This window comes from Mesocricetus auratus, unplaced genomic scaffold (genome assembly GCF_017639785.1).
Source record: "Mesocricetus auratus isolate SY011 unplaced genomic scaffold, BCM_Maur_2.0 Super-Scaffold_100022, whole genome shotgun sequence".
NCBI lineage: Eukaryota > Metazoa > Chordata > Mammalia > Rodentia > Cricetidae > Mesocricetus > Mesocricetus auratus.
The window spans coordinates 36,969,524-36,997,436 of record NW_024429203.1 but is presented as its reverse complement, the minus strand read 5'-3'; the positions used below and the strand labels follow the sequence as shown (position 1 = coordinate 36,997,436).

The following is a 27,913-nucleotide window of genomic DNA, read 5'->3' as shown; positions in this document are numbered from 1 at the left end:
TTGTTTCCAAGTAAATACATTCTTTCTACATAAATAATCTTTCTGCTTCCTTTATGGAACCTATCCAACCAATCCCAGAAACATCTTATCTCTGTCACAAGCAAAATAAAGGCTTGAGAGAAGGCAGAGGGAGAGTTAAGATTTAACTTAAGATCAAGAATCCCAAAAGGAATATGACACTGGACCCATGGAAGCAAAGATGAAGGGTTTAATCCAACCAGCCTTCTATACTCTTTATTGGTATGAAGACTCAAACCAGCCTAGGGTCTGTGTTGCCTCCTTCTAAAACACCAGTGAGATAACACACTCTAAGACAATGGTTCTTCAACTTGGACCTTTTTTTTTTTTTTTTAAAGAAACTGTCTTAACTATGTTGTCCAAGCTGTTCTCAAACTGGTAAACTTGAGTGACTCTTTTACCTCAGCTTCCTAAGTAGCTGAGGCTATAGGCACGTGCTACCACAACTGGCTTCTCAACATGCTTTCCAATGTCTGATGTCCAGGCATTTCAGATGAACTAAATCAAGTCTGAGAACACAAGTCTAACTATTCCTTATTAAGAGTTATAGCTCAGCAGGTCGCTTGTTCTGCACGCATGAAACTCTAGGTTCACTCCAGCACATGAAAACCAGGTACAGTGACGAATGCCCATAATCTAAGCACTGTGGGAGGTGGAGACAGGAGAATAAGAAATTCAAGGTTATCTTTCACTACACAGGGAGTTAGAGGCCAAACTAGGATACAAGAGTCTGTCTCCCCCCCCGCCCCCCCAGCGCACACACTGCACGCACGCACACACTCTTTCTAATAATTAAATAAAAATAAAACCATTTCTGACACCAGTGTTAGAAGTTGGGACTTTAAGAAAGAAATGTCCCATTAGACAGGTAAAGTTATAATGTACATTGAGGTTAAGTGTTCCCCATCTTGAGAAGCTAGTTATTGCCATGAGGAAAACAGGATCAGAATTCATTTCCTTCAATATTAAACTCTCCCATGTCCAATTGAGGATACCACACATGTAAAAGTCATAAAGAAACCTTAAAAGTTACTTGTGTTAATTTTACTTGATCTAACACTAGAGGAAACTGGAGCCCAGAGGTGAAATGTGGACTGGTCACACTTGGGGTGAGTTTAATGACAGGACAAGATTAGAATCCATTTCTTCTAACTCTCAGTTAAAGGCCTTTCAATTGTCCTGTGTTGAACATGGCAGGATAGCCTGGGTAAAAATCTGGCTCTACTAATTAACTCAGCCACACTTGACCAGTGATTTAATCCCACAAAAAAGTATTTTCTCACCTGGCTAGTAAATATAATACTATTTACTTCATGCACTTGTGAACTAAAGGAGAGGAGAAAAACAATCCTCACTGTATGCCTGGCACACAGTAAGTATACAACATTAGCTGTTCTTATTATGACAGGTCAACAGCATCCTGAGAGTAGAGCAGAAATCGTTATTTGAGATGAAGATGATGCTCATTAATTCCCCAACGATACTATGATATGCTATCAAAGACTTCTCATGTAGACACAACTTGGTAGTCAAAACCAGCTTTTTCATCAATTGCAGCCTAAAGGGTGCTTCTGGGCAGCCTCCTGAATGGAAGACTATGAAAACGCTGTTTTTGTTCAAGATGCAGTACAGATCCTTTCAATAATGACACTCATCAACACCACACATCACCACACAATATCGTGTCCAGCTGGCAGCAGGGAACATTCTTTCAGAAATCCTGAGATTTCATTCTCAAAAAACAGTCACATGTAAAGAAAGCTAAGTAGAAGAGACAGAAGAACATTATCAGTTTAGAAAAGGAAGGTAGATCAAATGGAGAAAGGGGCAAAGCACTAAGGAACTGTATGAAGAAGAAAACTGAACATCTACTCTTCAATGAATCCCTGGAAGGCGCAGTATCTATAGTCAAGAAGCTGGAGAAATGTGCTATCCTCTGAACAAGCTTGGCAGATTCCAGGGAAGACAGACTCAGAACATTACCACAACTCTTTCCCCTCTCCTGGCCGGTCTTGTTCTTTCTTCTGTCCCGATAGTTACTCAAGTTGATTGTCAAACACTTAAACTATGTGGTGGGTAAACTCTGAGGCAGGAGGATCACAAGGCCAGTTTGGGCTATAGATCCTACAAGAAGATGGGAAAAAATATTCCTTTTGGGGGATGCATATGTATATGTACCTGAGTGTGTGTGTGGGGGGGGTGATCTACGTATCGGTGTTTATGTCCACATTAGCATGTATGGCCAGAGATATAGCACATAAGCCAGAGATCAACACTGGGTATTGTCTTTTATAATTCTTCACCTTACTTTTTGAGGCAGGGTTTGTCTCACTAAACCTAGAGTTCACTGACTGGATAGAATTGCTGGTTGCAAATGACAGGAATCTTTCTATCTCTATCTCCCAGTGTTGGGTTTAGGGGTCCATACTATCATACCAAGCTTTTTATGTGGGTACAGGAGATCTAAATTCAGGTTCTTAGGCTTATGCAACAAACACTTTACTCACTGAGTCCATCTTTCAGCCCCAGTCAGTACCACAAACTACAATGAAAAAAGCATGGTCACCCAAACACATTTCCTTCCTTTATTGTGAGAAAAAACAACTGTCATTCAGAGAACAAATATTTTATGCATGGTCTGAATTCTATTGTTCCAAAGGGCTGGTTCAGTTAAATCAATGCATGAGGAAGAACCTCAGAGATTCTGTCAGCAAGATCATTTAATGTTCCCTAAACCTTGAGATTTTCAAGTATAATAACCTTACTGTTTGTTCTGCAGATGTTCACATCTCTACAACTATAAAATGGCAACTATTTCTAACCCTACCCCAGAGGCACTGATGAAATATAGTATATTTGACTGTATTTAGAATTAAAGCACACTGCCCTATAAATTTAAGTCAGTTTTCATACCCAACCACAACTGGAAACTTGCTTAGAATATGATCCTGGGTTTATTCAAAGCTTTTTGAACTTAGAATGGGAAAATATCAACATTCCTAATCTCTACTAGACCAAGCTATCAACAACCTTAAACTCAACATATTATACACTCTGTTTTCTATCCACATGTTAAGGAAGAGAATGCAAAACTTTTAAAACTCCTTAGGAATTCTGATAGATTGTTGGTGGGTTGTTTATTATATATTCATCTAACCAGTGTAGTCACAGACAATGCCTTAGGATTTCACATAACAGAAATGTTTCTGTTTTTAAAACCAGGATACTACCATATGTCTTCCTCAACAACTTGAACATGACAGTACATGTTCAGTACATGCAGAAACATGCCCAAGGATATGCATGCAAGTGGAAGCTAAGTCAATGTTGTTTCTTTCTCAACTACTCTCCACATCATTTTTTGAGACAGGATCAAAGCCCAGGGATCCTGCTGTGTCTGCCTCTACAGAGCTGGGATTGCAGAGTCATGCCATTTTCATTTGAGTTCTGGGGAGTCAAACTCAGATCCTCATGTTTGTAATAGCAAGCAATTTACTGAGCCTCTCCCCAAACCTACAAGTTGTAACTTCTGTCTCAAAACACTAAGCCAGCAGCCCATTATGTTCTGCCCTTCCTCACTATTGCTTCATTATCTGCTACAGAAATATGAAGGAGGATACCTCTGGGACTGATGAAGCCCACCTTAAAACAACAGAACAAAACAAACAAAAAAGCAAAGTTTATTTACTACTATGTATTTGTTGTGTGCATTGGGGACATGGTGAGCATGTGGATGTCAGAGAAGAACTGTGGCGCTGGTGCACTCATCATAACTTATGTGAATTCTGGGGATTGAACCAGGTCACCAGCATAGCACAGCAAACAATTTTACCTATTCAGCCATCTCACCAGTCCTGAGCCCTACATCTAAGCTGGCTAAACAAAGAGGAAAAGAATTTTTTTTGCATTCTTGAAATGCTGCTTATAAATTATTATTGCCAAGTCCATAAAGATTGCAGTCGTTCATACTTGCAATTGTGTGTGATTATCCCAAAGGCATGAGGAGGACCACCACAAGCTAAATATACCTCTCCTGTCCCACAACTCTTGGAACTCTGTACCAAGAGTTCAGCAGGAATGATGAAGGGCTTCAACTAGAGAGAAAGTATCCCCACATAGCTCAGCTCACTTGCAGTTGGGAAGATCCATTACTGGCAAAGAGAAAATGTTTTCCCACACCCTTTATCCTCATGTGGCATTCTTCAAAAGCAGAATGAAATCAAGCAACAAGTCCTGGCCTGTTGTGACCTGCTGTAACCACAACTCTACAAGTCAGAATTTAGTCTACAGTGCCTTGATCAGCTCCTAAGTCAGTACTGCATCTTCTATGACACTAATTTCCCTTTATATTCAGTGGATCTGAACATGACTAACCCTTTCTTCAATCTGCATTTTTAATCTTCCAAATATTTTAAGAAAGAGCTAAATAGCTATTTAGGCCTTTTCCCCAAATCTGTCCATCCAGAACAAGTTTGTCTTTTTATAGTCCTTCATCAACAAAATAAAATAAATTAAAACCCTGTTTCTTAAGTAGGATCTTAAACAACAGTTCTGCCTCTTCTTAGACATTATAAACAATGGGGAAAATAATGTATTGAGGAGTTAAGACCTGGGCTATAGGCTAGCTTTGACACAAACTTATCACAGGACACAATGGTTTCACTTTTTGGGTCTCAGCTTCTCCTTGTGAATAATGTATGAAAAGAGACTAATGTTATTAGGTAGCTCCAACTTGTATAGTTCTGTCTGTCCATAAAATTTTCTGCTATCACCTCATCTTTAAGGTGCCATGCACCCACAGTATTTTCTTAAAAACAAATAGCTTGCACAATGAACTTTCACAAATGTGGCCAGGACCACTGAAGACTTAAGTAGACACACCTATAAAGTATGGTTCAAGAGCTTACACAATGTTAGGTTATATAAGATGCTACTACTTAAACATGTGACATGTGAAACAGCAATTTAATATAGTAAGTATACTATAATTAATGCTCCTACCAACTGTATCAAGTGCTACTGATAGTCTTATTTTACAAATAAGGGAATGGAAGCATAGAAGTTAGGAACTTGCCAATATACATAGTAGAGTTGGGATTTAAAAATAGGCAGCCAGGTTCTTAATCCTGTGGTCTTAGCCATAAATTACACTGCTTCTCAAAATGGAAATAAAAAGAATTTGAAAACCAGGCATCCAGAACAAATTATCTCAGGAAAAACAAGTGGCTAACACTGAAGCCTTTGATAGGTTGTACCTTTCACTTCAATGGTGGCATTTGCTTTAGGAGCACTGACAAAGTGATATACACAGTGGTATTCGCCTGAATCCTCAGCCCTTGGCTTATTGATCCTGCAAAGATAAGAAGAAAAGTGAAATGAGATAACTGGAAATGGCCAAAATATAACAGAAGGCAGTTCAAATAGGTAACAAGATGGGATCACACTTTCCAAATCCTGCTCTTCAGTATAACTCACCTCTTCCTCATAAAAGCCTTCCTTTATGTATTCCCAAATATTAATGCCTTACTCGCTGCTAGGTGCCAGTAATAGAAATGGAATGGGCTTCTGATCTTTAACTTTATGATGCTACAGTTTATTGGGAGAAACAAACAACAAAACAAGCAATCAAAAATGGAAGGCTTCACCAAGCACAATTTATATTGAAAATTTGCTCTCCAGGAGGTTCCAGACAAACAAAGGAGATAAGGTGTTTCATAAGCTATTCTGAACTTCTCTGAAGATCTCATTTAGTAGCATGCCTTTCAGGAAGTCAACAAAGAAAGAGACCAAGCATAGTTTTCTTTTAAAACAGCAAACAACCAAACCTACCAAGAGAACACTCATCCACTGAGATGCAACTTTCTTAAAAAAGGAAAAAAAAAAAAATGCCATGCTATTTTCTAGCTCTGCAAGGCACTCTGCAGTGTTTCAATATACTAAACTTGTTTCTACCTCAAAATTTTCATACAATGCTCCTTTACTGCTCTTCCTACCATCATCTAACATAGATAAGTGCTTTTCTGTAAGGTCTGGGTTCACATCTTACTTCCACCACATCTAAATTTCATCTTCCTCCATTACTCTAACATTTGGTTTTTCATAACACTTGCCACAATACATAATTGTGTATTTATGATATTGCTTGATTGATAGCCACAACAGACCAAGTTCTACATAAGTTGACACTGTTTAACTGGTACATAATTCTATACTAGCCCTCACCTGGTACTCATATTGTAATAAAGAAATGAATAAACAAGTGAATGAATGAACAAAGTAAGAGCAAAAAACTGTATGTGAACCAGATCACATTAAGAAATCACTGTAAGAAGCATGGACATTAGTTCCTTTCAAGTCTCACAGCTGATGCCAACCTCACACAGCCTGAATACACACCATTCTATACACACCATTCTACACACACACACACACACACACACACACACACACACACACACACACACACACACACACACACACACACACGGGAACAGGGCACAAGAAGGGACTGACACAGAGACAGAGACTAACTGCTGCAAACAAAAAAATAAACTGCCCCCAGATTAGAAAATAAATGCTTGGGGCCTCAGGCAATATATAAGCATTTAGCCCTGTCATCCAGATGGACTTTGGGAGCCCATTCCATGTGGAGGGATGTTGTCTCCACCTGGACACATGGGGAAGGGCCTAGGTCCTGCCCCAGATCATATGACAGACTTTCAAGATCCCCCATGAAGGGCCTCACCCTCCTTGGAGAGTGGAGTAGGGATTGGAGGAGGGGTTGGGGGAGGACTGAAGTGGGGAGGGAGAGGAGGGGAGGGAGAGGGAGCTGGGATTGACATGTGAAGCAAACTTGTTTCTAATTTAAACAAAAAATATTAAAAAAGAAAAGAAAAGCAATACTAATACAGGGCTAGACTCATATTCTTCTGAACATAATTTAAAGAATAAACAAACCTCCCCTGCAGAAATTTTGCTTAATAAAATTAATGTCTAATAAAAACTCCAATTTTAACTACTTATTGACCCAATGAATTTACCCATCTTATTGTTCATTACAAAAAAAGAAAACCAAGAAACCACAGATAAGAACTGACTCAGCATAGATGTCAGCACAAAAGGAGCAGTCAAGATGTCTCTCAACTTGACACAAATATCTCACCTTGAATCTATGCTCTCAAAAGGAAAAACACAAACAAATCAGCTGTTCTTTAGTATTCCAGAGTCTCAGGATTAAGCAACAGTCACACCTTCACGGTTTGACTGACTTTAAGATCCATAAGCAATACTTGGGGGGAGGGAAAAAAAAAAAAAGACTCCCGAGTTGTTTCAATGGCTGACTTCTTGAGTAGCCCAAGAATATTTAAGCTGTTATTCTATAACCTGAACAATATCAAGTACACCAAGACAAAGACAAAAAAGGAGCAGGAGCAAAGAAATGGACAGTTGATAAAGTCAAGCAGAAACTTCATTTACTTACAGCTGATAGCTCTATGGGCAACACAAAACCCAGAGAAAGATTACTGGATATCTGCGTCCTTGAAAAGCTGTGAATTAATAACTCCTAGCAGCTCCAACTGGTTGGTTAACACTTCCCAAACTATGAAAATTCAGTTGAGGCTAAATTCTCAATTAGCATCAGAAGAAACCACAGTGGAGACATTACATTGCCACTAAGTGTATGGTATAGGTAGGGAGGAAAGTATTCAAGAAATAATTCAAAGTAGATGCAGATTCTAACATTGGTACAGAAATAAATATACTGTAATATTGGATCTTAAAGGCAATCAAGACCTACTACTCTCTGAGCCTTAGTTTCCTCATCTGAAAAAAAAATAAAAATGGATATGGACCTACAAACTCATGTAGATCAATTAAATAAGGGACATGAAAATCTAAGCGATGTGAAATACTACAGAATGTCCTTCCTGCTAAATCCACAGGCTTTCCTGGTCTCCCTTCAGTACTATTTTTTTGTATACTGTGTCATCCTGCCAAGTGGGATTAGCTGATCCTTTTCCAGATCTCTTTGCAAACAAACTTTTATAAAAGATTAGTTGTCAAATATTCCCAACACTCTAAAAGGCACCAAGTCACTGGGGTTCCAAGTAATTAAGACCAGCAATATCCTTTATTCAAACGGTATTTCTAGGCTACCAACCTCACCCCAGATCACTAATGATCACTGTATCAACTGGTCCTGATTAGGTTATGGTTATATTACTCCTAGAAGACAATTCATTAGAACATCTATCCATAGGAATGATCCCTTTTCCCAGGAGTTGAGTTTCAAAAGCTGACTTTAATTTGTTTCTTAAACTACTGAAGTCAAGAGGTCTATATTCTGTGACTCAACTATTAACTAATACTGACTTCTTGAGCAAATAATTCCCTGTTATTTTTAGTGTTAGTTTCTTAATTATCATTGTGAGAGAACCATCTATGGTTCTCTCAACATGACTGCCCGCCCACTAGAATCATTTAGGAATCGCTCACCTGTATTCCATGTTGCTGGCATTCTTACGAGTGGCAGTGAGTTCTACCCCATTCCTTGTCCAGTAGCTGTGCATAAGGGTATGAGAGCTGGAAGTGAGGTTACACTGCAGGGTAACAGGAAGGAGGCTGTCTCGAATAATGACCTCTTCACTGGTGACAATTCTTGGCTCTGTAATTAGAGTACACAATGACAGAGTGCCATAGCTTTCCATTGTTCGCAGCCCTGGCCTGAGAGTTGGATGGGGTAGGACAGGGAGACTAGAATAAGAGGGAAGGCAGACAGGACTACATCAGGACTTTCACTTTACCACTTTGGAGAAAGTTAAAAAAGGAAAAACAATGATCATAAGCAAATGACCACTAGCGCAGACAACAGCCTGAAGACCAGTTGGCCTAGACGTGAAAGAATGGGAGTATTACATGTGCTTGCACTGGCAACAATCCACTTACAGTTTTGAATACCACAAATTTATGAAGTAAGAACCACCAGCCAATTCAGCATCTATAAAAAAAAAATGGAGCTCTACCTTGCAATTCTGAATGCAAAGGGAGTGTGTCATTTATGTGACAGACTCTTTATGGAGTCACTGGCCTTGGAACAGCAACACATAATACATGTACGATTGTTCTCACATTGGTATGTTAACTTAGAGCAAACCGACCATGGCCTTCATATAGAAAAGGTACTAGATTTAAAAGCAAACTTCCCATTGTAAGTCTCTTGCACTCTTTTCAAATTCTGAGGGGGGTAAATTCTTACAGAACCACTGACTCTTTCTCCAGCCCATATTTATTCCCAAAACAAACTTTTCATATTTGCACTTTAACACACACTCACTGCAAGACAACACAATTATACTATGTCTTGACATGTGGGCTCCTAGAAACTTAGAACTACAAGATCTTAGACTTTACCTCTCTCTTCTATGGGCTAGAACATAAAATGACTTGTACAAAAGTCATAATTACTAGCAGTGGCAAAAATGTTCCTATAACTGACTGAGTTTCCTATCCTGTCCCCCACTCCCAAAACTCCCACCTCCTAGCCCCCCAAAAACCTTCACCTTAACACAAGGTATAGAATTTTCTTTATGGTTCTATTCTGGGCTTGGACAACTTAAGGCTTTGTCTATAAAAATGACCTACAATTAGTTAAATAGAACCCATTAAGCAGAAAATTTATAAATCACATTGAATCATTTCTAGAAGATTTATCCTGAAAGAACTTTGAAATTTTAATTTCCATATTATAATCAGGACTATGTTGCTTGTGTTTTATCTTTTCCCAGGTTTAATGTTTGTTTGTTTTTTTTCTTTTTTCTACTTTGGATCAAATGCTTTCTTTCAGGTGAAGTCTCAACCAATCACCTTTCCCCATTCACATTAAAAGTTATTTGTCTCCTCCTCCCCCACACCCCTTCTCAAACACCCCTGGCTGATTTCCCACTTGCCTGTCTCTGACTACCTCTAGTATATATTTCCACAGCAGCTTCCCTCATCATTTTATAAAGAATGCTTCTAACTCTTGAGGATAGAACTGCCTCCCTCTTCTGAAACTGCTTCTTTTTATAGTTCAGAGGCGGGAAGAGGATGGAGAAGTCACAAGATATTTGAAAAATGTAATGCCTAAATGACTTCCTAACCCATAACATTTCTGCTTATAATGTTAGTAGGATCTTTATAATCTTTTGATAAAGTAAACCTTGAAATTGCCTCAATTAACAAACTGGTTCTAACTTATTTCCAATTCTGACAACAAGATAATGGTTATCTTCCATTCAGTACTGGTCCTATTTAGTAACACCAAACAGGGTCTCTATATACAAATAATGAAGGCATAGCAGCCACTAACACAAAAGCAGATGCATGTAAACACATTAGCGTAGTGGTGTCCCATGGTTTCAAGACACACTGGACAGAAGCCAATTCCCTGGGCAGTAAGTCGAGCAGAACAGCTGCAAACCCTGCAATGGAAGGCGCACATACACCATCAGCAGAAAGCATCACAATTCCAAGAAAAATTAAAACCAAGCAAAAACAGAAGAGAGAAAGAGCCAGTACTCCACAGAAGAGAAATTTTAAAAATATGTATCAAAAGCAACATTAAACTCAAACACACTTTCAAGTTTTCACTGAATTTTTATTGTCCAATTTCATTTTCTGTCCCACTTGGGAATCTCCCAGTTCTTCCTCTCAGATTACACTGAGTAAGGGTGAACTCTGAGAATGAGGCCAAGAGTTTCCAGATGTTTATATACAAGGAGGCAAAGTAAATGCTACTCTTACCTGTGACGATGCAAATGATCATTGCAGTTCAGGGAGATTAAGAAGGTGATGAAAGCAATCTGGTAGACTTTCTGCCAAGAAATCTTAGAAGGCAAAAGAAAGTGCTTTTTCCCTTAAATGTTAAGGATCCCGGAGAGAGTCATCTGGGAGCAAGTTGATTTGCCTTAAATATGATTCTGTATCAGGAGGACTTTAGGTGGGGTGACTCCTATGATTACTGAGTTCCTTTGGCTGCAGTACTCCATTTGTATTCTACACCAGGATGAAGGTGAGACATTTATTTCTGTGGCCCAGTGTACCCAGTAAAAAGTCCAAGAGAGATGAACATTTAGAAATTCAATTATTTTTACCTGTCATTGACTCTTATTTAGAAGCATCAGGTAGGACCCGTACCCTAGCTACCGTGTATGTAAAAGAACATATTGTGGCAAAGAAAGCCTAAATCTAGACCCATTTCTCTTCTGTCTTACATTATTCAAAGACCTTGGGGAAAGTACTGCTGGTATGTCAGTCTTAGAAGATTCCAACCTCCCTGTGGAGACAATGTTTCTAGGGAGATCTAAGATCACAAAACAATTAAAGTTAAATTCAGGATGTTACAACTAATTTGTGTTAACCAATTGATGTGGATATCCAAGCAGGCTGTGGCTCAAGTATATGTAGATACCCATAAGTTAATAAAAGCTATTTCTAAGTAAATTGGGAAGTCTATATGCTCTTAGGAAATGATGCATAGGTAACACCAAAGCCCTGTTTTTACACTCCCTAGACATGGCCTTTTTATCTACAAGTTACAGTTCTTGGAAGTAAAACTACCAAATGCCTAGCCTATGACTATATAATATACTTCTACAGACCTTTGTGGCCAATTAGATAATTCTGCTTTTTGTTTAAGGAAAGGAGCAAGGGGGCAGGAGAAGGAGGCGTGCGGGGGTAGGGGGGTGTTAAAGAAAAAAAGGAGAAAGAAAAAGTGCTGGGTTAATGTTCCCCATTTCCACATAAACAGGTTTTCTTTTCCCCTTCACAGAGGCAGGTTCTCTGATTCAGCAGTGCCAACTGCAACAGCCTCTCCTGTCTCCCTTTCACACACCACCCCCAGTTCTCCAAGTGGATACAAAACAGACAGTAATTTGCTATTTTTCTATTGTAAATATATATATATACATTCATATTCAGAGCCCCTCTCCTATTGCTCCTATTATCATCAAATTGCTCACAAAAAATAGTATAATTTACTGCTTAAAACTTCATTCCCTCTAAATCAGTCAGTTCACACTAAAAATAGCTATGGGTCTCTCAATGAGCCATTCAAGATCATATAACAGTATAAGAGGCCCCTCCATAAATTGAGAATGCCCTTCAGCCATAAAAAAGTCAGATACAGGTCTAGAATCCTTCCTGGTGAGAGCACTGATTTTATGGTGGGCTCTCTGTTTTCTACCATTCAGGTTTCAGAAAAAGAACTGGCCACCCAAACCTAACTTGTAGAACAAAGGACTCAAGAGGCCTCAGGTTGGAATTTAAGTCTTTTTTTTTTTCTCTTTTCTTTTTAAAGATGAAACAGACGTTGTGGTTTCCTAACTACTTTGGGATTTATCATCCACTAGAATAAGGAACTTTGGCAAACATCAGAATCAAGCTGTCTATGAAAATGAATCAAATGCAATTCTGACTTTCACACATCACAATAAGAGTTTTGTTTTGTTTGTTGAGACAGGGTTTCTCTGTGTAGCTTTGGAACCTGTCCCAGCACTCACTCTGTAGACCACACTGGCCTTAAACTCACAGAGATCTGCCTGCCTCTGCCTCTTGAGTACTGCTTAGTACTGTAATCAAAGGCATGTACCATTGCACTCCAAATTGGGGGATTAAAGGCTTAAGCCACTACCTTCTGGCTTGTGAGAGTTTTAAAAACAATACAATTTGCACCTTCAGACCACCTAGCTCCTGATAGCAAGACTAAGGGAGAGACTCTCAGGAAGCTACTTTTAAGAAAAAAGACTCAGTAAGAATTGTGCTGTTGCGTTTGAGGGCTGCTGTCAGAGAAGCAATGCCACTGCTTTAGAAAAGAAAAAGAGCTGGAGCTATGGAATATCCAAGCTTACATGCCACCCAACAAAACACACGTAACCACACTGCACCATGGCAACATTCCCATCAACAGAACAGGATAACCCATGTCACAGTGAGGGAGGGGAAAGGCTGGGCAGACACAGACTTAGAACCATTGAGGTGAAGGCAGCTAGCTATTCAGAGAACTTCCAACAAATGAACAGGAGAAATAAAAAGTAGTTAGAGTGGAGAGAGAAACAAAAATAGAAAGGCACCAGAGAAGCAATCAGCAAAAAGATAGCAGGAAACCTACTACAAAATTAAAGAGGGAAAGAAACAGTTCCAACACTACCCTCATTCGACTCCCTGGCATTTGTGCTTTTAAAAATTTTTTGCTTCCCCAGCTCTCCCTCCCCACCTCTTCCCAGTGCAGCTGACTTTGGACAGTCATGGATTTCCTCAAGTTCTTTGTTCCTGAAGAGAAAGACACAGAAAAGGGTTGGGGATAAGGGAAGTAGAAATGACAGCAAATTTTAAAAAAAAATTGCCACAAATGTTTTCATACACTACAACCAGAAGGGTCATGGATTTGAAAAAAAACAAAGACAAGGAGTGGGGTAAGTGATCATACTAGGGTAGAGGGAAAGGCAGCAGAAGGGTAGGGTCATTGGGCCACCTCTAAAGACTACAGTACTACTACTGTAGGGTGCTGGACTCACTCTGAAGGACGCTTATGGTGGCCTGGGCTCGAATCCATGTTATGGAAGGGTTTTGCCTCAAGTCATTCCTCTTGGGGTCGTTGCTGGCCCTGCACTCGTAAGTCCCAGAGTCCTCCAAGGTGAGCCGGGTTATTCTCAGCACACTCACGCCGTTTGACCCGTAGGCGGTGTTTACGGTGACACGGCGCTTCCGAGCACCGTCCCACAGCTGTCTGAAAGACTCTGCCCGGTTGACTTCTGCGTACCACCACTGGATCTCTGGCGTGGGGCTCCCGACCACGTCACAGTACAGCTCAAAGGCGTCCCCAGTGAGCTTAGTTTCTGACATGGGCGACTTGACAAACCCAGCTAGAGGGAGGGGGAGCAGGAATGCAGTGACAGGCCAACCAGAAAAAAAAAAACAAAAGAATCAACAGGTGTTAATAATTTAAAGGAAAGAAAGAAAAGAAAAAAAGCAAATGAGTTGCAGAGAACAAAAAAAGGATTCATTTTTTAAACTATAAAGAGACAGTAATAGCAATTCATACAAGCTTTTAGAAGAAGAACCACCCTGGGAAGCTTATGAAGCAAAGGCAGGCCAATTACAAGCTGGGGCAGCCCAGGTGCTGGCCAGGCAGAAGCAAGCCCACTGGAAAGCATTTTAGCAATGGGCCCAGCTGGTAGGAATGAGAAAGCCTTAGGTCTTGGGAAGAGCATCCTTCCATGGAACACAAAACCATTACCTTTCCAAACTCAGGCAAATGATGGAAGATAACAGGAAGTGGTAATGGGTTTTTATGCCAAGTCAGAATCTTTTTTGAATGAGTAAACATTTCATTAGAAATGCAGTATCTTTCCTCAACAAGAAGTATTAACTAATGTACTAGTAACTTCTCTTGTTATTCAGAGTCCAAATTTTAGCTGAAGGTCAGCAAAATTCTCACATGCAGGATACTATCCTTAGCTTAGTCTTTTCCCAACTCTTTTTTTTTTTAAGATTTATTTATCTATTATAAATACAACATCCTGCCTCCATGTATGTCTGCACGGCAGAAGAGGGCATAAGATCTCATTATGGATAGTTGTAAGCCACCCATGTGGTTGCTGGGAATTGAACTCAGGACCTCTGGAAGAGCAGTAGGTGCTCTTAACCTCTGAGCCATCTCTCCAGCCTTTTTCCACCTCTTAATCTCCCCTGGGCACCTAGCAAACAAAGAGCCCAGCTGTCTATGTCACCTATCTGAATACAGACCCTCAGGAAGAGAAAAATAAGGCACAGTCTGTACTTCACACCACAGTGAGAACTATTGAGCTCAGCTCAAGAGCTGAACCAACACTAACAACAGCCCAGTCAATGCCAGTGAAAAGAGGGACAATACTCTCCATGATCCTATAAATTCTACTAGTAAAATCTCAACAGTCAGTCTTTGAAATAATTGTGGTTCTTGACAGGTTCTCCCTACAAAGGGTATTTGTCTGGCTGCTAATTCAAAAAGGATGAGAACTGACACTGATGAATTAAATTAAACTGTAGGGTGAAGGTTATACCTCAACCTGCATTCTAGGCACTGCTCAGAGCTAAAGATCATGCCTACATCTACCTGTCTGCCCATAACTTGCTGTCTATTAAGGCAAGGTAGTAATGGCAGAAAGAGTTTTGTTTTGTTTTGTTTTTTTAATCAATATCATCACCCAGGCTTATATTAATACCTGGAGTAAAGCCTATAGTGAGAAAGATACCATGTGTTCAAATTTCTACCAATCAGGCAATGCCCTAAAGTCAAGAATTTAGAGAGGGCATTCTGAGTGGTTTGGCTCATGAACTAAGAATGCTCACCTGCAACGAACAGATTATCAGGCCAGAATCTGACCATATTAGACTTAAGAACACTGCAGAGAACAGGGAGAACAAAAATAAAAGTTGCTCTATAGTCTAGAAGGCAAGGATGTAATCAGCTAACTAAAAATGGAGGCTAGTAAGTAGAAACATTCCTGTTTATAACCACAGCAGTATCTACCTTTGGAACGAATCCCATTCTGTGGATCTAAGACTATTAAAGAAGTGCTGACTGTCATATTCATTCATTCTGGCCTTTCAACTAGCTTTCAGAGTGAATAGTAGAGAAACACAGTACTCAACAGGCTTAGGCTAAATGTTGTACTTTGAATATGCTATTTGAAACTTCCCCTTTGGATCTAGCATTTATTACTTGCAAGAAACTATCTGATACAAGTCCCAACATGTCAAACAAATGTCAATCATCCTCAGACACATTAGCTGTTTAATAAACATACAAAAGAGCCCCAAAACTCCAGTATAGAGCTGAGCTTGCTACTAGATAAAATGCTGATCTAAAGGGCCATGTCTCAGTCAGCCTCATAAACTGCTACCAACTGTCAAAAAGTCAATGTCTACAAATAGGAGAGGTTAAGAAAGTTGGGTTTTACTATTAGTATAATCACCAGTGAAAACCAGTTATCAGTAAGTTCTTGAAACACTGTAAAGATTGCTTTAATCTTATTCCTGACTGATTAATCACATCTTGCACTGACACTGTCCATTAACATGGGGCTCCTATATTCCTTAGATGCAGTAATTATGTTCTTGACAATGTCCTAGAAACGATTGGTCTTGCATATTTCCTACTTTCTCCTAAATAGCATGAAGTTATTAAACTAAACCCTGCTTACCAATCTGCTGATCAAGCTAATATAAAAATGATAATCCAAACCAAAAGAACCCATGAAACTCCAATGCAACCTCAAATCTCAGTATTACATAATTCAAAGGTATTGAGAAAAAGATGTAAACATGATTCCCACCGCACAAAACAAAGCAAATTACTTAGCCTGGTCGTGACACCCCAGGCAAGACTTCCTTTCAAGAAGGAAAAAAAAAAACGTTAATCTAATTTAGTTCAAATGCCTACCTGTAGGTCATGCTTAAACCAGGCTTGGTGGTGTATGTCCTTAATCTCAACACTCAGAAGGCAGAGACAGGCAGATCTCTCAGCTCAAGGGCAACTTGGTTTACAGATCAAGTTCCAGAACAAGGCTACACAGAGAAACCCCATCTCGGAAAAACAAACAAAAAAGCCTACCAGTATCAATGAAATCAAGCCCAAGTCAAATTATTGTCTGAACTGGTAAATCATAAGATGCAAATTTTTAAAAACAAAATTGAAGGAGCTAGAGATATGGCTCAGTGGTTAAGAGCACTTGTTTCTCTTGTAGAGGGCCTGGGTTTAGTTCCCAGAACCAAATGGGTCTAGTTCCAGAGAATCCAGGAAATCACACTTCCTTCTTCTGGCCTTATCAGGAACTGCACTTTCATATTGTACAGACATGTGAACAAAACCATCCATACACATTAAATAATCTTTAAAAATAATGAAACTATCTTAAAACAGACAAAGTATTTATAGGGACTTCTTTTATTCTTGTATTAAAAATAAAGTCTGAGAATAAACCTGAGAGATCCACAGAATATTGGATAGAAGTGGCTGTGTCTCTTTAAGCCCCTCCTTATTCCTTCTGAGTATCACTCTATCTTCTTCTGAGTTAGCCAGAAAACTTCATGGTCTACCCCACTTGCAGTCCTGGAACAACATAAACAAATCTCCCACAAGGGATATCCTTCTGCATTATAGAGCCACTATTATCATAATTTATTATTCAGACATATTAATAGGCAATGTTTTCTTTCCTTAAATTCTTTGAAAATTTCATTTTAGGGGCTAGAGAGATGGCTCAGTGGTTAAGAGCACTGACTGTTCTTACAGAGGACCATGGTTCAATCCCCAGTACTCACATGGCAGCCCACAGCTATCTGTAACTCCAAGATCAGACACTCTCACACACAGACATACACCAAGCAAAATGCCATTGCCCATAAATAAAAATAAATTATTAAAAAAAAGAAAGTTTCATTTCATTCTTACTTACCCTATCCTCACTGTATCCCCTAAATCTCCCAGATCCACACCTATCTCTTTATTTTACACACTTTCTATTTTATGTCCATTGGTGTTTTGCCTGAATGTATGTCTGTGTGAGGTATCAGAAACACTGGAACTGGAGTTACAAACAGGTGTGAACTGCCATGTGGGTTCTGGGAATTGAACCTGGGACATCTGGAACAGCCAGCCAGTGTTCTCAACTGCTGAGCCATCTCTCCAACACCCACCCACCATCTCATTCACACCTATTTTTTAATGCCCCACTGAGTTCACTTTGATGTGGGGCCTATGGATGTGGGGCCAGCTACTGGAGTGTGGTCCAGCTTACAAGTGGCCACACTCTTAAGACAAACAAAGAAACAAGGAGTTTTCTCTCCTCCAGAAGCCATTAACTTTCATTAATTCCTGGGTCAGGTATGGAGGCTTATGAGCTCCTCTCTGATCCAAGGCAACATTTTCTAAATGTGTGCTATATTGCAGGCATTTTATCTACATTATTCCCAATGCTGACATTTGTTTGCTTGTTTTGGAGACAGGGTTTTTCTGTGTAGTCCTGGCACTCACTCTGTAGACCAGGCTAGCCTCAAACTTAGAGATTCACCTGCCTCTGACTCTTGAGTGCTGGCATTAAAGTCATGCACCACCACACCCAGCTTTCCTACTTTATAAGACAGGTATTGTTGAAACCCTTAAAAACAGAACTGTAGTCCAAAAAGTTAAGTGTTATAAGTCGTGGGGGTAGCTGTATTAAGAGTATACACAAGTCCTTGCTTAGATTTGAATCCCTTGCACTGAAGAGGAGGGGAAGGATATTTTGCCCATCATCATGAGAGTCTAGCATAGAACCCAATATGCCCAAAGTCAAAGCATGGTTTCTTAACACTGTTCACAATTGCAGCCAATGTGTCTTACAAGGCTAGACAATTTTCTATAATCGTTTAAAAGTAAATTAAAGATATACTTTATCATTTAATTTAGTAAATTAATTGGTTAATTCTTGTACACAAAACAATAGACATCCTCCACTAGAATAACTTAACCAACATCACATTAGTGGCTAAGCCAGAGTGTACCTGGGACTAAAGTGTCTATAATTCTTACTCTGAGGCTCTTTCCCATAAACTGTACTGCCTCTACAGAAACTACGAGATTTCGTGACAGTGGAACACTTATTAAAAAAGCATGTAAATATTTCCTCTCCAAACAGAGGAAAAGAATTTCTCTATATAGCATTGGGAAATAAATCACAATTAGTAAGGGAAGGTTATTAGCAAATCATCCATCTCATTATCTACCCAAAATTAGCTCCAGCTTTCAGAAGAAGCTCAGAACCTGACTCACTGCCCTGCCTTTCATTAGAGAGGGTTTTCAAACAAACTGTACCCTCAACATGAAAGTACACAACTGCCTGAAGTTGGGGATCACTTTCAGAAGCACTTATCTGAACAATGATACAGGATTTTTTAGTGAGGGTGGAAACAGAAACTGGTGTTAAAGTGGGGTAAAAATGGAGGCAGCAAAACCCAGAAAAGTGTAATGAAAAATTACATATCGAGATTGGGGGATGAAAAATGGAGATGACAACTGGGGCTAGCAGCAGGGAAGAGGAGCTCTGTTGCTCTGGAAAAACTGGATGTGTACATACGAACATAGCGCAAAGAGAAAGGGAACACAGAAGAGCCAAGCTAAACCCAATCTCAAGAAAACTAGCTCCACATACATCTTAAGAAAGAGAAACAAAAATTTTACAACCAAATTGTCAATTTTCTTCAAAGCAACCACAGTACAGGTAACATTAACTTCTCTCCCTCAGCTAACTACTGCCAGAGAGAGAAAGAAGGGGAAGAGAGATAGCTGTTCCCTTAGAGCCACTGATTCCTGTGGGTGGCTCATGCTGTTCTCTCTTTCATATATCAAAATAAAAAGAAATGATGGTGGGCTGGAGAGATGGCTCAGAGGTTAAGAGCACTGACTGCTTTTCCAGAGGTCCTGAGTTCAATTCCCAGCAACCACATGGTGGCTCACAACCATCCATAATGAGATCTGGTGCCCTCTTCTGGCATGCAGACATACATGGAGGCAGGATGTTGTATTCATAATAAACAAAATAAATCTTTAAAAAAAAAAGAAATGATGGCAAAAGATTAAAGAAACTGTATCTGTTGTCACACATTCACAAACTCAAATCACCTACCTCAAAAATACTGAGCAAGAACTACTGACAGTTCAATGTGGTTACAAGGAATAAATATTTCAAATCTGCATGGAATTGCTGTAAAAATGGGACTGAAGCCTACATAGCTTGCCTATCTTTACTGTTAATTAAGCAGACCAAGTATCACTATCATTAACACCAAACTGATCAAAAGTCCACAGGCATTCATTCCATGTATACCAACCACGGGTAAGGCAGTCCTGAAGACCTCAAAGTACTAGAAACAGGACAACCTCATTCTCTGCAACAGAAGATGTTGGGGAAGGCAGGAGCGCTGGTGAACTCTTGGATTATCACTAGCAATAGGTAGAGATGGCAGCCATCACAAAGCATTTTCTAAATTCAAGCTTGTGCCTTTCAATTAAGCAAACAAATCAGAAGTCATTATTAAGATTATAAGCCAAAGCCCACCTGTGATTCTGAAATTACACCATCCAAAACAGTAGATTTTGGTTAGCCTAAATTAACTAGATTTTCTACTTTAGAAAAATGGGGAAATCTAGTCAATGCCAAAAAATAAAAAGTCTACATAGGTTAGCAATTAAATTTAACAAACAATAAAATCAGAATGCCTGGGTTCACATGTGGTCAGTCTTGTTACTAACTGTCTAACCTTAGGCAAGTGGCCTAACCTCTCTGAGCTTCATCTGCTTAATCTGTTAAAAAGGAGCTAATAATAGTAATTTCCTTAGAGGGTTACTGTGAGGATTAAATAAGCTGACACAGCTTACAACAGCACATGGCACATACTGAGCACTCAATGGTGGTAACTAGTATTGTATGTCTCCAAAGAAATAAATGCTGAACAGGCCACATACAGCAACCTTCCCCATTGCTTTACAACAGCCAGGGACAGAGAACCTCACACATATAGCAAATTTAACTTAGAATCCAACTTTTAAAAAAATTAACTGTGACTTTAATAAAATGAGATCACTATGGAAATATTAAAAGGCCAACGTAAAGTATGGAAATTCTTCAATCTTTCCTATTCTTAGAGCAACAGATACACATATATTGGCACAAGAAACTGGCAGTTGCTAAGAGTTGTAAGCCACTGAACCTGAGAGATTATGAATAATGAGGGAAATCGGTAAAAATGAGTTAGTACAACATTCTACTCCAGTTCAGACTACAAATAAAAGCCTGCCTCAAAAACATAGAAAATAGCAAACAAAAGAGGAAACAGTACATAGTCTCTTTATAAAAGTAGACATTCTCCTTAAAGAAGGAACATGCCTACTTTTAGAAACACCCCCCACCGTGTGTGGGGGGGTCATGATTGTTGTGCACACACTCTCTTGAGTACGTACATGCAGGAACATGCATGTGCTGACAGTCGTGTGCCACGTGGAGATCAGAGGATAGGTTGCATCAATCAGTTCTGTCTTGTGATGTAGCCCCCAGGTATGAAACTCAGGTCATTAGACCTGGAAGCAAGTGCCTTTACCTACTGAGCCATCTCACCAACTCAAAACAAGACCTATTAACTACAAGTTGACTTCACAATTGAGATACAAGCAAACATTGGATATTGGGTTAGCCAAACTGTAAATTCACAAAAAACTTAGGTAAAATCAGACTTGTAAAATTTTTATTTAGATCAATTAGTTTAACTTCAGCCTGAAAACAGTGTGGCACTCTGAATTAGTGTCTCTACAATGTAAATCCTCTTCACTTATAACTGTTTCTTCAAAATGGATCATGCTAAGAAGATCATGTATCATGTGGAAGAGTTCTGTAAAACTGTAAAGACAATCCACATCCTAAATAACTCCAAGAAAGACAAAAAAGAAAGCACTGGAGAGAAGTGATCTTCAATAAGCATTCCCACTGACAAGGCAAGCATAATCTTCTGAGCTCTGTGAGCTTAAAAAAGTCACTGACAAACCAGGTGTAGTTCAGCACTGAGGAGACAAAGGCAAGCAGATCTGGAAGTCTGAGGCCAGCATGGTCTACATAATGAGTTCCAGGTCAACCAGGTTACACAGTAAGAAAGACCCTTTGTCAAAACAAAAGTCACTAACAAAGAAAAAGTCAGAAGTATGATTAAAAGGCCATAGGCTTCTCTAATCTTAGAAATATATAAGCACAGAATTTCTGTAGTGTTGCAGACACAAGGCTTGACACCCTGAGTCTACACTGTACAACTGTAAAATAAATGGACATCTAGAGGTCTCTCTATGAAGCCAAGAGCTCACTTTATAGGGAAATGGATGGGGGTCTTCTATCTCTTCAATCTCAAATTCCTCATCTGGAAAATGGGAGCGATAATTCCTACCTTAATTGCGATGGTAAAGTGAAGTTCACATGAACCATGTATAGTAAAAAAGTACCGCCGGGCGTTGGTGGTGCACGCCTTTAATCCCAGCACTCGGGAGGCAGAGGCAGGTGGATCTCTGTGAGTTCGAGGCCGGGCTGGACCGATAGCCTCCAAAACAATACAGAGAAACCCTGTCTCGTAAAACCAAAAAAAAAAAAAAAAAAAAAGTACCTGTAACCTGGGAAGCTACCAATATATTATAAAATGGTGTATTATACACACATTCTACTCTATAACTTAAAAGAATAGCTCAAACAAGTCCTAGGTGTTCTATGAAGGTACTTTAAAACAAGTTGGAAGAATGTAATCTTGACTCAAAACTCACTCACTGGAGAATGAGGAAACTTACCTACATTATCTGATTGTGTTGTGTGAAGGATCCTCACTATGTATCACTGACTAGCCCAGAGTTTGCTTTATTTACCATGCTGAACTCAAACTCACTCAGAGATCCACCTCCCACTGAATGCTGAGATAAAGGTATGCACCAACATGCCCAACCAACTCTGAATGTTTTGAACCTTTACTCATTGTGTGTTTCAGAGTGTGAACACCATGACACATATATTCCAGAGGACAACTTTCAGGAGTCAGTTCTCTCCTTCAGCTGAAGGGTTCTGAGGATCAAATTTAGGATGTCAGGCTTGTGTGGCAAGTGTACCTGCTAGGTCATCCCAGTGGTCTATCACTTCATTTTTCAATTATCTAACAACGCATTGAAAGCCACCAGAACAAAAAATTCCAACATGTTTCAAACAGAAACTGACCAACCTTAAATGAATCAAGTAAAAATAAAAACAACTTATAATCATTTCTGGCAATTTTTTTTTTCTGGTCTTAGGGGGCCGGAGAGAAGCTCCATGGTTAAGTGCACTGGCTACTCTTCTAAAGAACTATTTCAATTTTCCAGTGCTCATATGGATATTTACAATTGGCTGTGACTCCAGTTCCAAGGAATTCAATGCCCTCTTCTGTTCTCCATGGACAACTAGGCACACATGTGACACAGACAACCATAGAGGCAAAACACCAAAATACATAAAATAAAATGTCAAAAATACAGGCCTTGTCACTGAATTGGTCTTAGCTTCTTTTTTTTTTTTCCTGAGATAGGGTCTATGTAGTCTGGCTCCTCTGGAACTCACTATGTAAACCAGGCTGGCCTTGAATACATGGAAATCTACCTATGTGCTTTACATCTAGCTGAACTGGAAGATTTTAATAACAAAGAATCAGAAGCTTGGAATGACCTCTTACATTTTTCTTATAACTACAGTTCCAAGGGCTACCTCAATATCCAGCAGCCTTGGTGTGAGGGCTCTAAGAAAATTAGTGTTCTCCTTAATAAGTTACCAAAACAGTAAAGGCACCTAGTCTAGGATGTTACAGTCTTAAACAGTTTCATACACCTTGAGACTAAAAAAACATTTCTTCTTTAACCCAGAAAGCAAAGAAAATCAGATTTTAAAAAGGGAGACCAAATAAAAATCATGTCTATCTGACTTTGATCTTGGCCTTTTAAAACTAGTTAACATGTCCAGGTGGGAAAATGAAGCAGCCACAAACAGTTGCCAAGCTAGTTTCCCTTAGAAACCTTAGGCAACCCACTTTCTTGGGAGTTTTTGTTTTGTTTAGCCCAGGCTGGCCTTGACCTCACCATCCTATTGCCTCAGTAGTGGGATTATAGCTATGAGCCACCTGAGAGAAAGGTGATTCATTTTTTTATTTCACAAATAACTCTCAAGCAGCTGGTACACTTGAGCCCAGCAGAGCCTGTTTTGTGATCTGTTCATAAGCCAAAGAATGTTCATAATTAAAGGTTTGGCTCACATATTTATGCAAATGCTTATTATAAGTTTTTTTTAATCCCAAAAGACCAACAAATATAGCTATAGACCAAAATGGTGCTCTTTGAGAAAAGAAGCAATTTAAAAACAAAGGGAAAAAACTGCAGATGAAGAGCATTTTCTAAATAAACTTCAGCTGGTCCTGTGGCTAGGTTTTATTAAAAGCAAAATGTGAATGATATACTTTAACAGTTGAATATACCAATTTGACAATTTTTTGCATGACTAACATTAAGTCAGGCTTCTGATTCTTCTAGGATCATCTATGTACATTCTTGTAAGATTCACTTTTACCAAAGAATTGTGCTAAGTTAGTTTACCAAAAACATTCACCTATCTTCAGTATCCACCAAGCCACAGCACCATGACCAGGCATCCTCTACCAGGCTTCAGGTAAGGTCTGATCATGAGAATTCTGTTAGAAACCAGGCAAGGTGGCACGACTTTAATCCCAGCACTTGCAAGGCAGAGGCATGCAGATCTCTTTGAGTTTAAGGCCAGTGTGCATATAATGTGTTCCAGGACAGTCAGGGCTACACAGTAAGAACCTGAATCACCCAAAAAAAAAAAAATCCTGTTAGGTTGGTTTTTTTCAGAATCCTCCACTGAACCTGACCCCTATCATCCTCCGTAGCTATAAATTCCAGCCTGCTGTGCTGTACTCAGGGTAGAACCTAACCCTCTACTGTAAAGTAACACTGAAGCCGTCCCTATATTTACTGTCTAAACAAAGTCTTCTTCATCATGCTTTAACAAACAGCACCAAATAATTTGTCCATAAGTTAAATAAACCATTCTCAGAAACTATGAGAAATTAAAAACAAAAGCTCATCTCCACTACTGTTTCTGTGAAGTGTAACTTTCTGCAGTGCTAACTTCTAAAAACAAATTCACTGTCTCTAACAACTACTTACAATCAGTATTAAATGTTAGAAATAACAGTTTATGATGTGCCTGATAGTTCACACTTATAATCGTAGAATTCTGATGACTGAGGTAGGAGGACAGCTATGAGGCTAACTGAAGCTACAGAGACCTTGCCTCAAAAACAAACAAAACAAAAAAATCTAAGCAATGCCACACATCTCATCTCATTCTTCCATTATGACACATTCTATAAACATAATGCCAGTTGTTCAAGCTGATCATAATATAATTTAGGAAATATTTTAGTTCAAAGAGGTAGCAAACTTGTGTGCATGTGTGGTTTTTGTGTGTTCGTTTGTTGGAGACAGGGTTTCTCTGTGTAGCCTTGGCTGTCCAGAAACTCACTTTGTAGACCAGGATGGCCATGAACTCACAGAGATCCACCAGCTCTCTGCCTCCCGGAATGCTGGGATTAAAGGCCTTTGCCACCACTGATCAGCTTTCTCTCTGTTTTTTAAAAAACATTCAATAATCAACTACATCACACAGTGGGAAACTTCTTATTCACGTTTTAGGCTGTTAAGTGATACTAGCTCTCTTTTCAGCTATTGAATTATTTCCAAAGCAGTTTTGTTATTATATATCAAAGGCAAATTTTTCCTTAGATGATTATATCCAAGATCAGTAATTCTTGAACTTTTTCATGTTTCAAAATCATCGGAGAGCTTAACAGAGTTAACAGACTGCTAACTCCAGCCTCAGAGTTTCTGACTTTGTCAATCTGAAATGAGGCCTGAAAATGTGTCCAAATTCTAATGCTAAATACATCTTGTCCAGGGAACACACTTTGACAATTAAAGTCTAAAATACTCTGAAACTGCTACAAATCTAAGTTGTTCAAATAGAAGGAAAGTAAGAGAGTAAGAGCCACAGAGTTATTTTTAAAACCATTTAAAGATTCTTCCAGCAGGTGAATTTATATTCCAAGGACAAAAGCAACAACAAAAACACATACACTCCAAAGCTTTGTATTTGTATCTTTTTGTTCGTTAGTTTTGATACAGAGTCTGAGGCACCTCAGATGGTCCTCAAACTCCCTATGTAGCCAACATTGGCTCTGAACTATTGATCTTCCTCCCTTGGCCTGAGTGTTTAGATTAAAAACAAGTGCTGCCTTCCCTGGCTTATCTTTTCAATTCATTAATCTATAAACTGGGAACATACCTGCAACACAATTTGTTTGCTGAGGACCTATTTTTCCAAGTACTGTGTATAGAAACAGTTAAACTTTGTTCCTTAAAATCTGAGATACAGAATCTCGAGATTCAGGAAAAAAACTTGACAAAAAACATTATTTTATCTGGTTAAAAGTCCTGAAAGGCTGGGTATGGTGGAGCATACCTTTAAACCCAGCACTGGGGAGACAGAGGGAGGCAAATCTCTGAGAATTTGAGGCCAGTCTGGTCTACATTGTGAGTTCCAAGACAGACAGAGCTACACAGTGAGACCAGGAGCAAGGGGGGAGGGGTCCCTTAAAAACAAAAAAAGCAGCTCAGTATAGAGGGAACACATCTCAACACAATAAAGGCTATACGCTACAAGCCTACAATATTTCATTAAATGGGAAAAAAAACTAAAAAGCATTTCCACTAAAAGGAACAAAGCAGAGATGTCTACTTTCTCCACTCTTACTCAACACAGTACTGCAGTACTGATGTCTAAGCTAGAGTAATAAGACAAGAAAAGAAAATAATAGGGATATAGACAAGAAAGGGAGAAATCAGAGTATCTCTATTTGCAGATTCTATACATACCAAGATCCTAAAAACTCAAAACTCTTAAAATGTTAACATTCTGCACAACATAGCAGGACACAAATTTAACACAAAAAATCAGTAGCTGCCTTATATACCAATGACAAATTGAAAAATCAATCAGGGAAACAATCCCATTCACAATAGCCTCAAAAACAAAAATGACAACTGCAGAATAAAACTAACCAAAATATGAAAGACTCTATAATGAAAACTTTAAAACAATGAAAAAAGAAATTGAGGAAAACACTAGAAGATAAAGACCTCTTGTGCTTACAAATTGTAAAAATTAATATTGTGAAATCTTACCTAAAGCACTCTACAGAGATTCACTGTAATCCTAACCAAATTTCCAGTGACATTCTTCACCATAATAGGGGGGGAAAATCTGTCTTTTAAAATTCATATGAAAATACAGGAAACACAAGATAGCTAGGCAAACATTTTACCGCTGAGCTATATCCCCAGCCCTCTGAAACACAATATAGCAAAAGCAATCATAAACAAAAAGAACACTGCTGGAGGATTCATTATGCCTAATTTCAAGTTTTACTACAGAGACATACAATGGTACTGGCACCAATACATGGATCAATGAATAGAATAAAGAACCTAAACATAACAGGATATGGTAGCACACACCTTTAATCCCAGCACTCAGGAGGCATAGGCTATGAATTCCAGAATAGCCAGATAAACCTTGTCTCAAGAAAAAACAAAAAAGCAAACAACAAAAAAACCCTAGACATACGGCCACATTAGCAAAGAAGCCAGGAAAACTGAGGATCTACATGTAGATGAATGAAATTAAATCATTAACTTTCATCTTGCACAGTCAATCCCAAAGGGATCAAGAACCTCAACATGAGACCTGAAACTCTGACAATGCTAGAGGAGAAAAATAGGGAGTACACTTCAAGATACAGGCACAGATAAGGACTTCAGGAATGGCAAATGAGGCCAGTAATCAACAATTAGGACACTATGAAATTAAAATGCTTTTGTATAGCAAAGGCAACTGCCAATCAAATGAAGAGACAACCTACAGAATGAGAGAAAACTCTTCACCAGCTATTTATCAAATAGAGGATTAGTATCTCAAATATACGAAAGTCAAACCTAACATCAAAAAGCAAACAACTCAAAGAAAAGAAAAATTAAAAAAAAAAACCAACAACAACTAGGTCATGGTACTGAACAGAGAGTTCTCAAAAGAAACAAAAATGGCTGAAGTGTTCATCATCACGTATTATGCCAAAGTTGATCGTTACCAAAGAATCTGATAGGAAGACCCTACTGCTGAAGATAGCGGAGTCAGAGAACATGAAGAAATCAAGC

The 27,913-nt window shown here is 39.0% G+C and overlaps 1 protein-coding gene across 2 annotated transcripts in view; it reads right to left on the bottom strand.

The window, feature by feature from the left end:
* Nptn (neuroplastin) overlaps positions 1-27,913 on the bottom strand; it is a 71,386-nt gene that overhangs the window by 21,137 nt on the left and 22,336 nt on the right. For both annotated transcript variants that reach the window (XM_013112936.3, XM_013112937.3), the window contains exons 2-4: positions 13,572-13,919; positions 8,515-8,683; positions 5,274-5,368 (exon numbers count right to left, since the gene is read on the bottom strand). In XM_013112936.3, the coding sequence (XP_012968390.1) occupies positions 5,274-5,368; positions 8,515-8,683; positions 13,572-13,919 (612 nt within the window). The remainder of the gene's footprint in view (positions 1-5,273; positions 5,369-8,514; positions 8,684-13,571; positions 13,920-27,913) is intronic.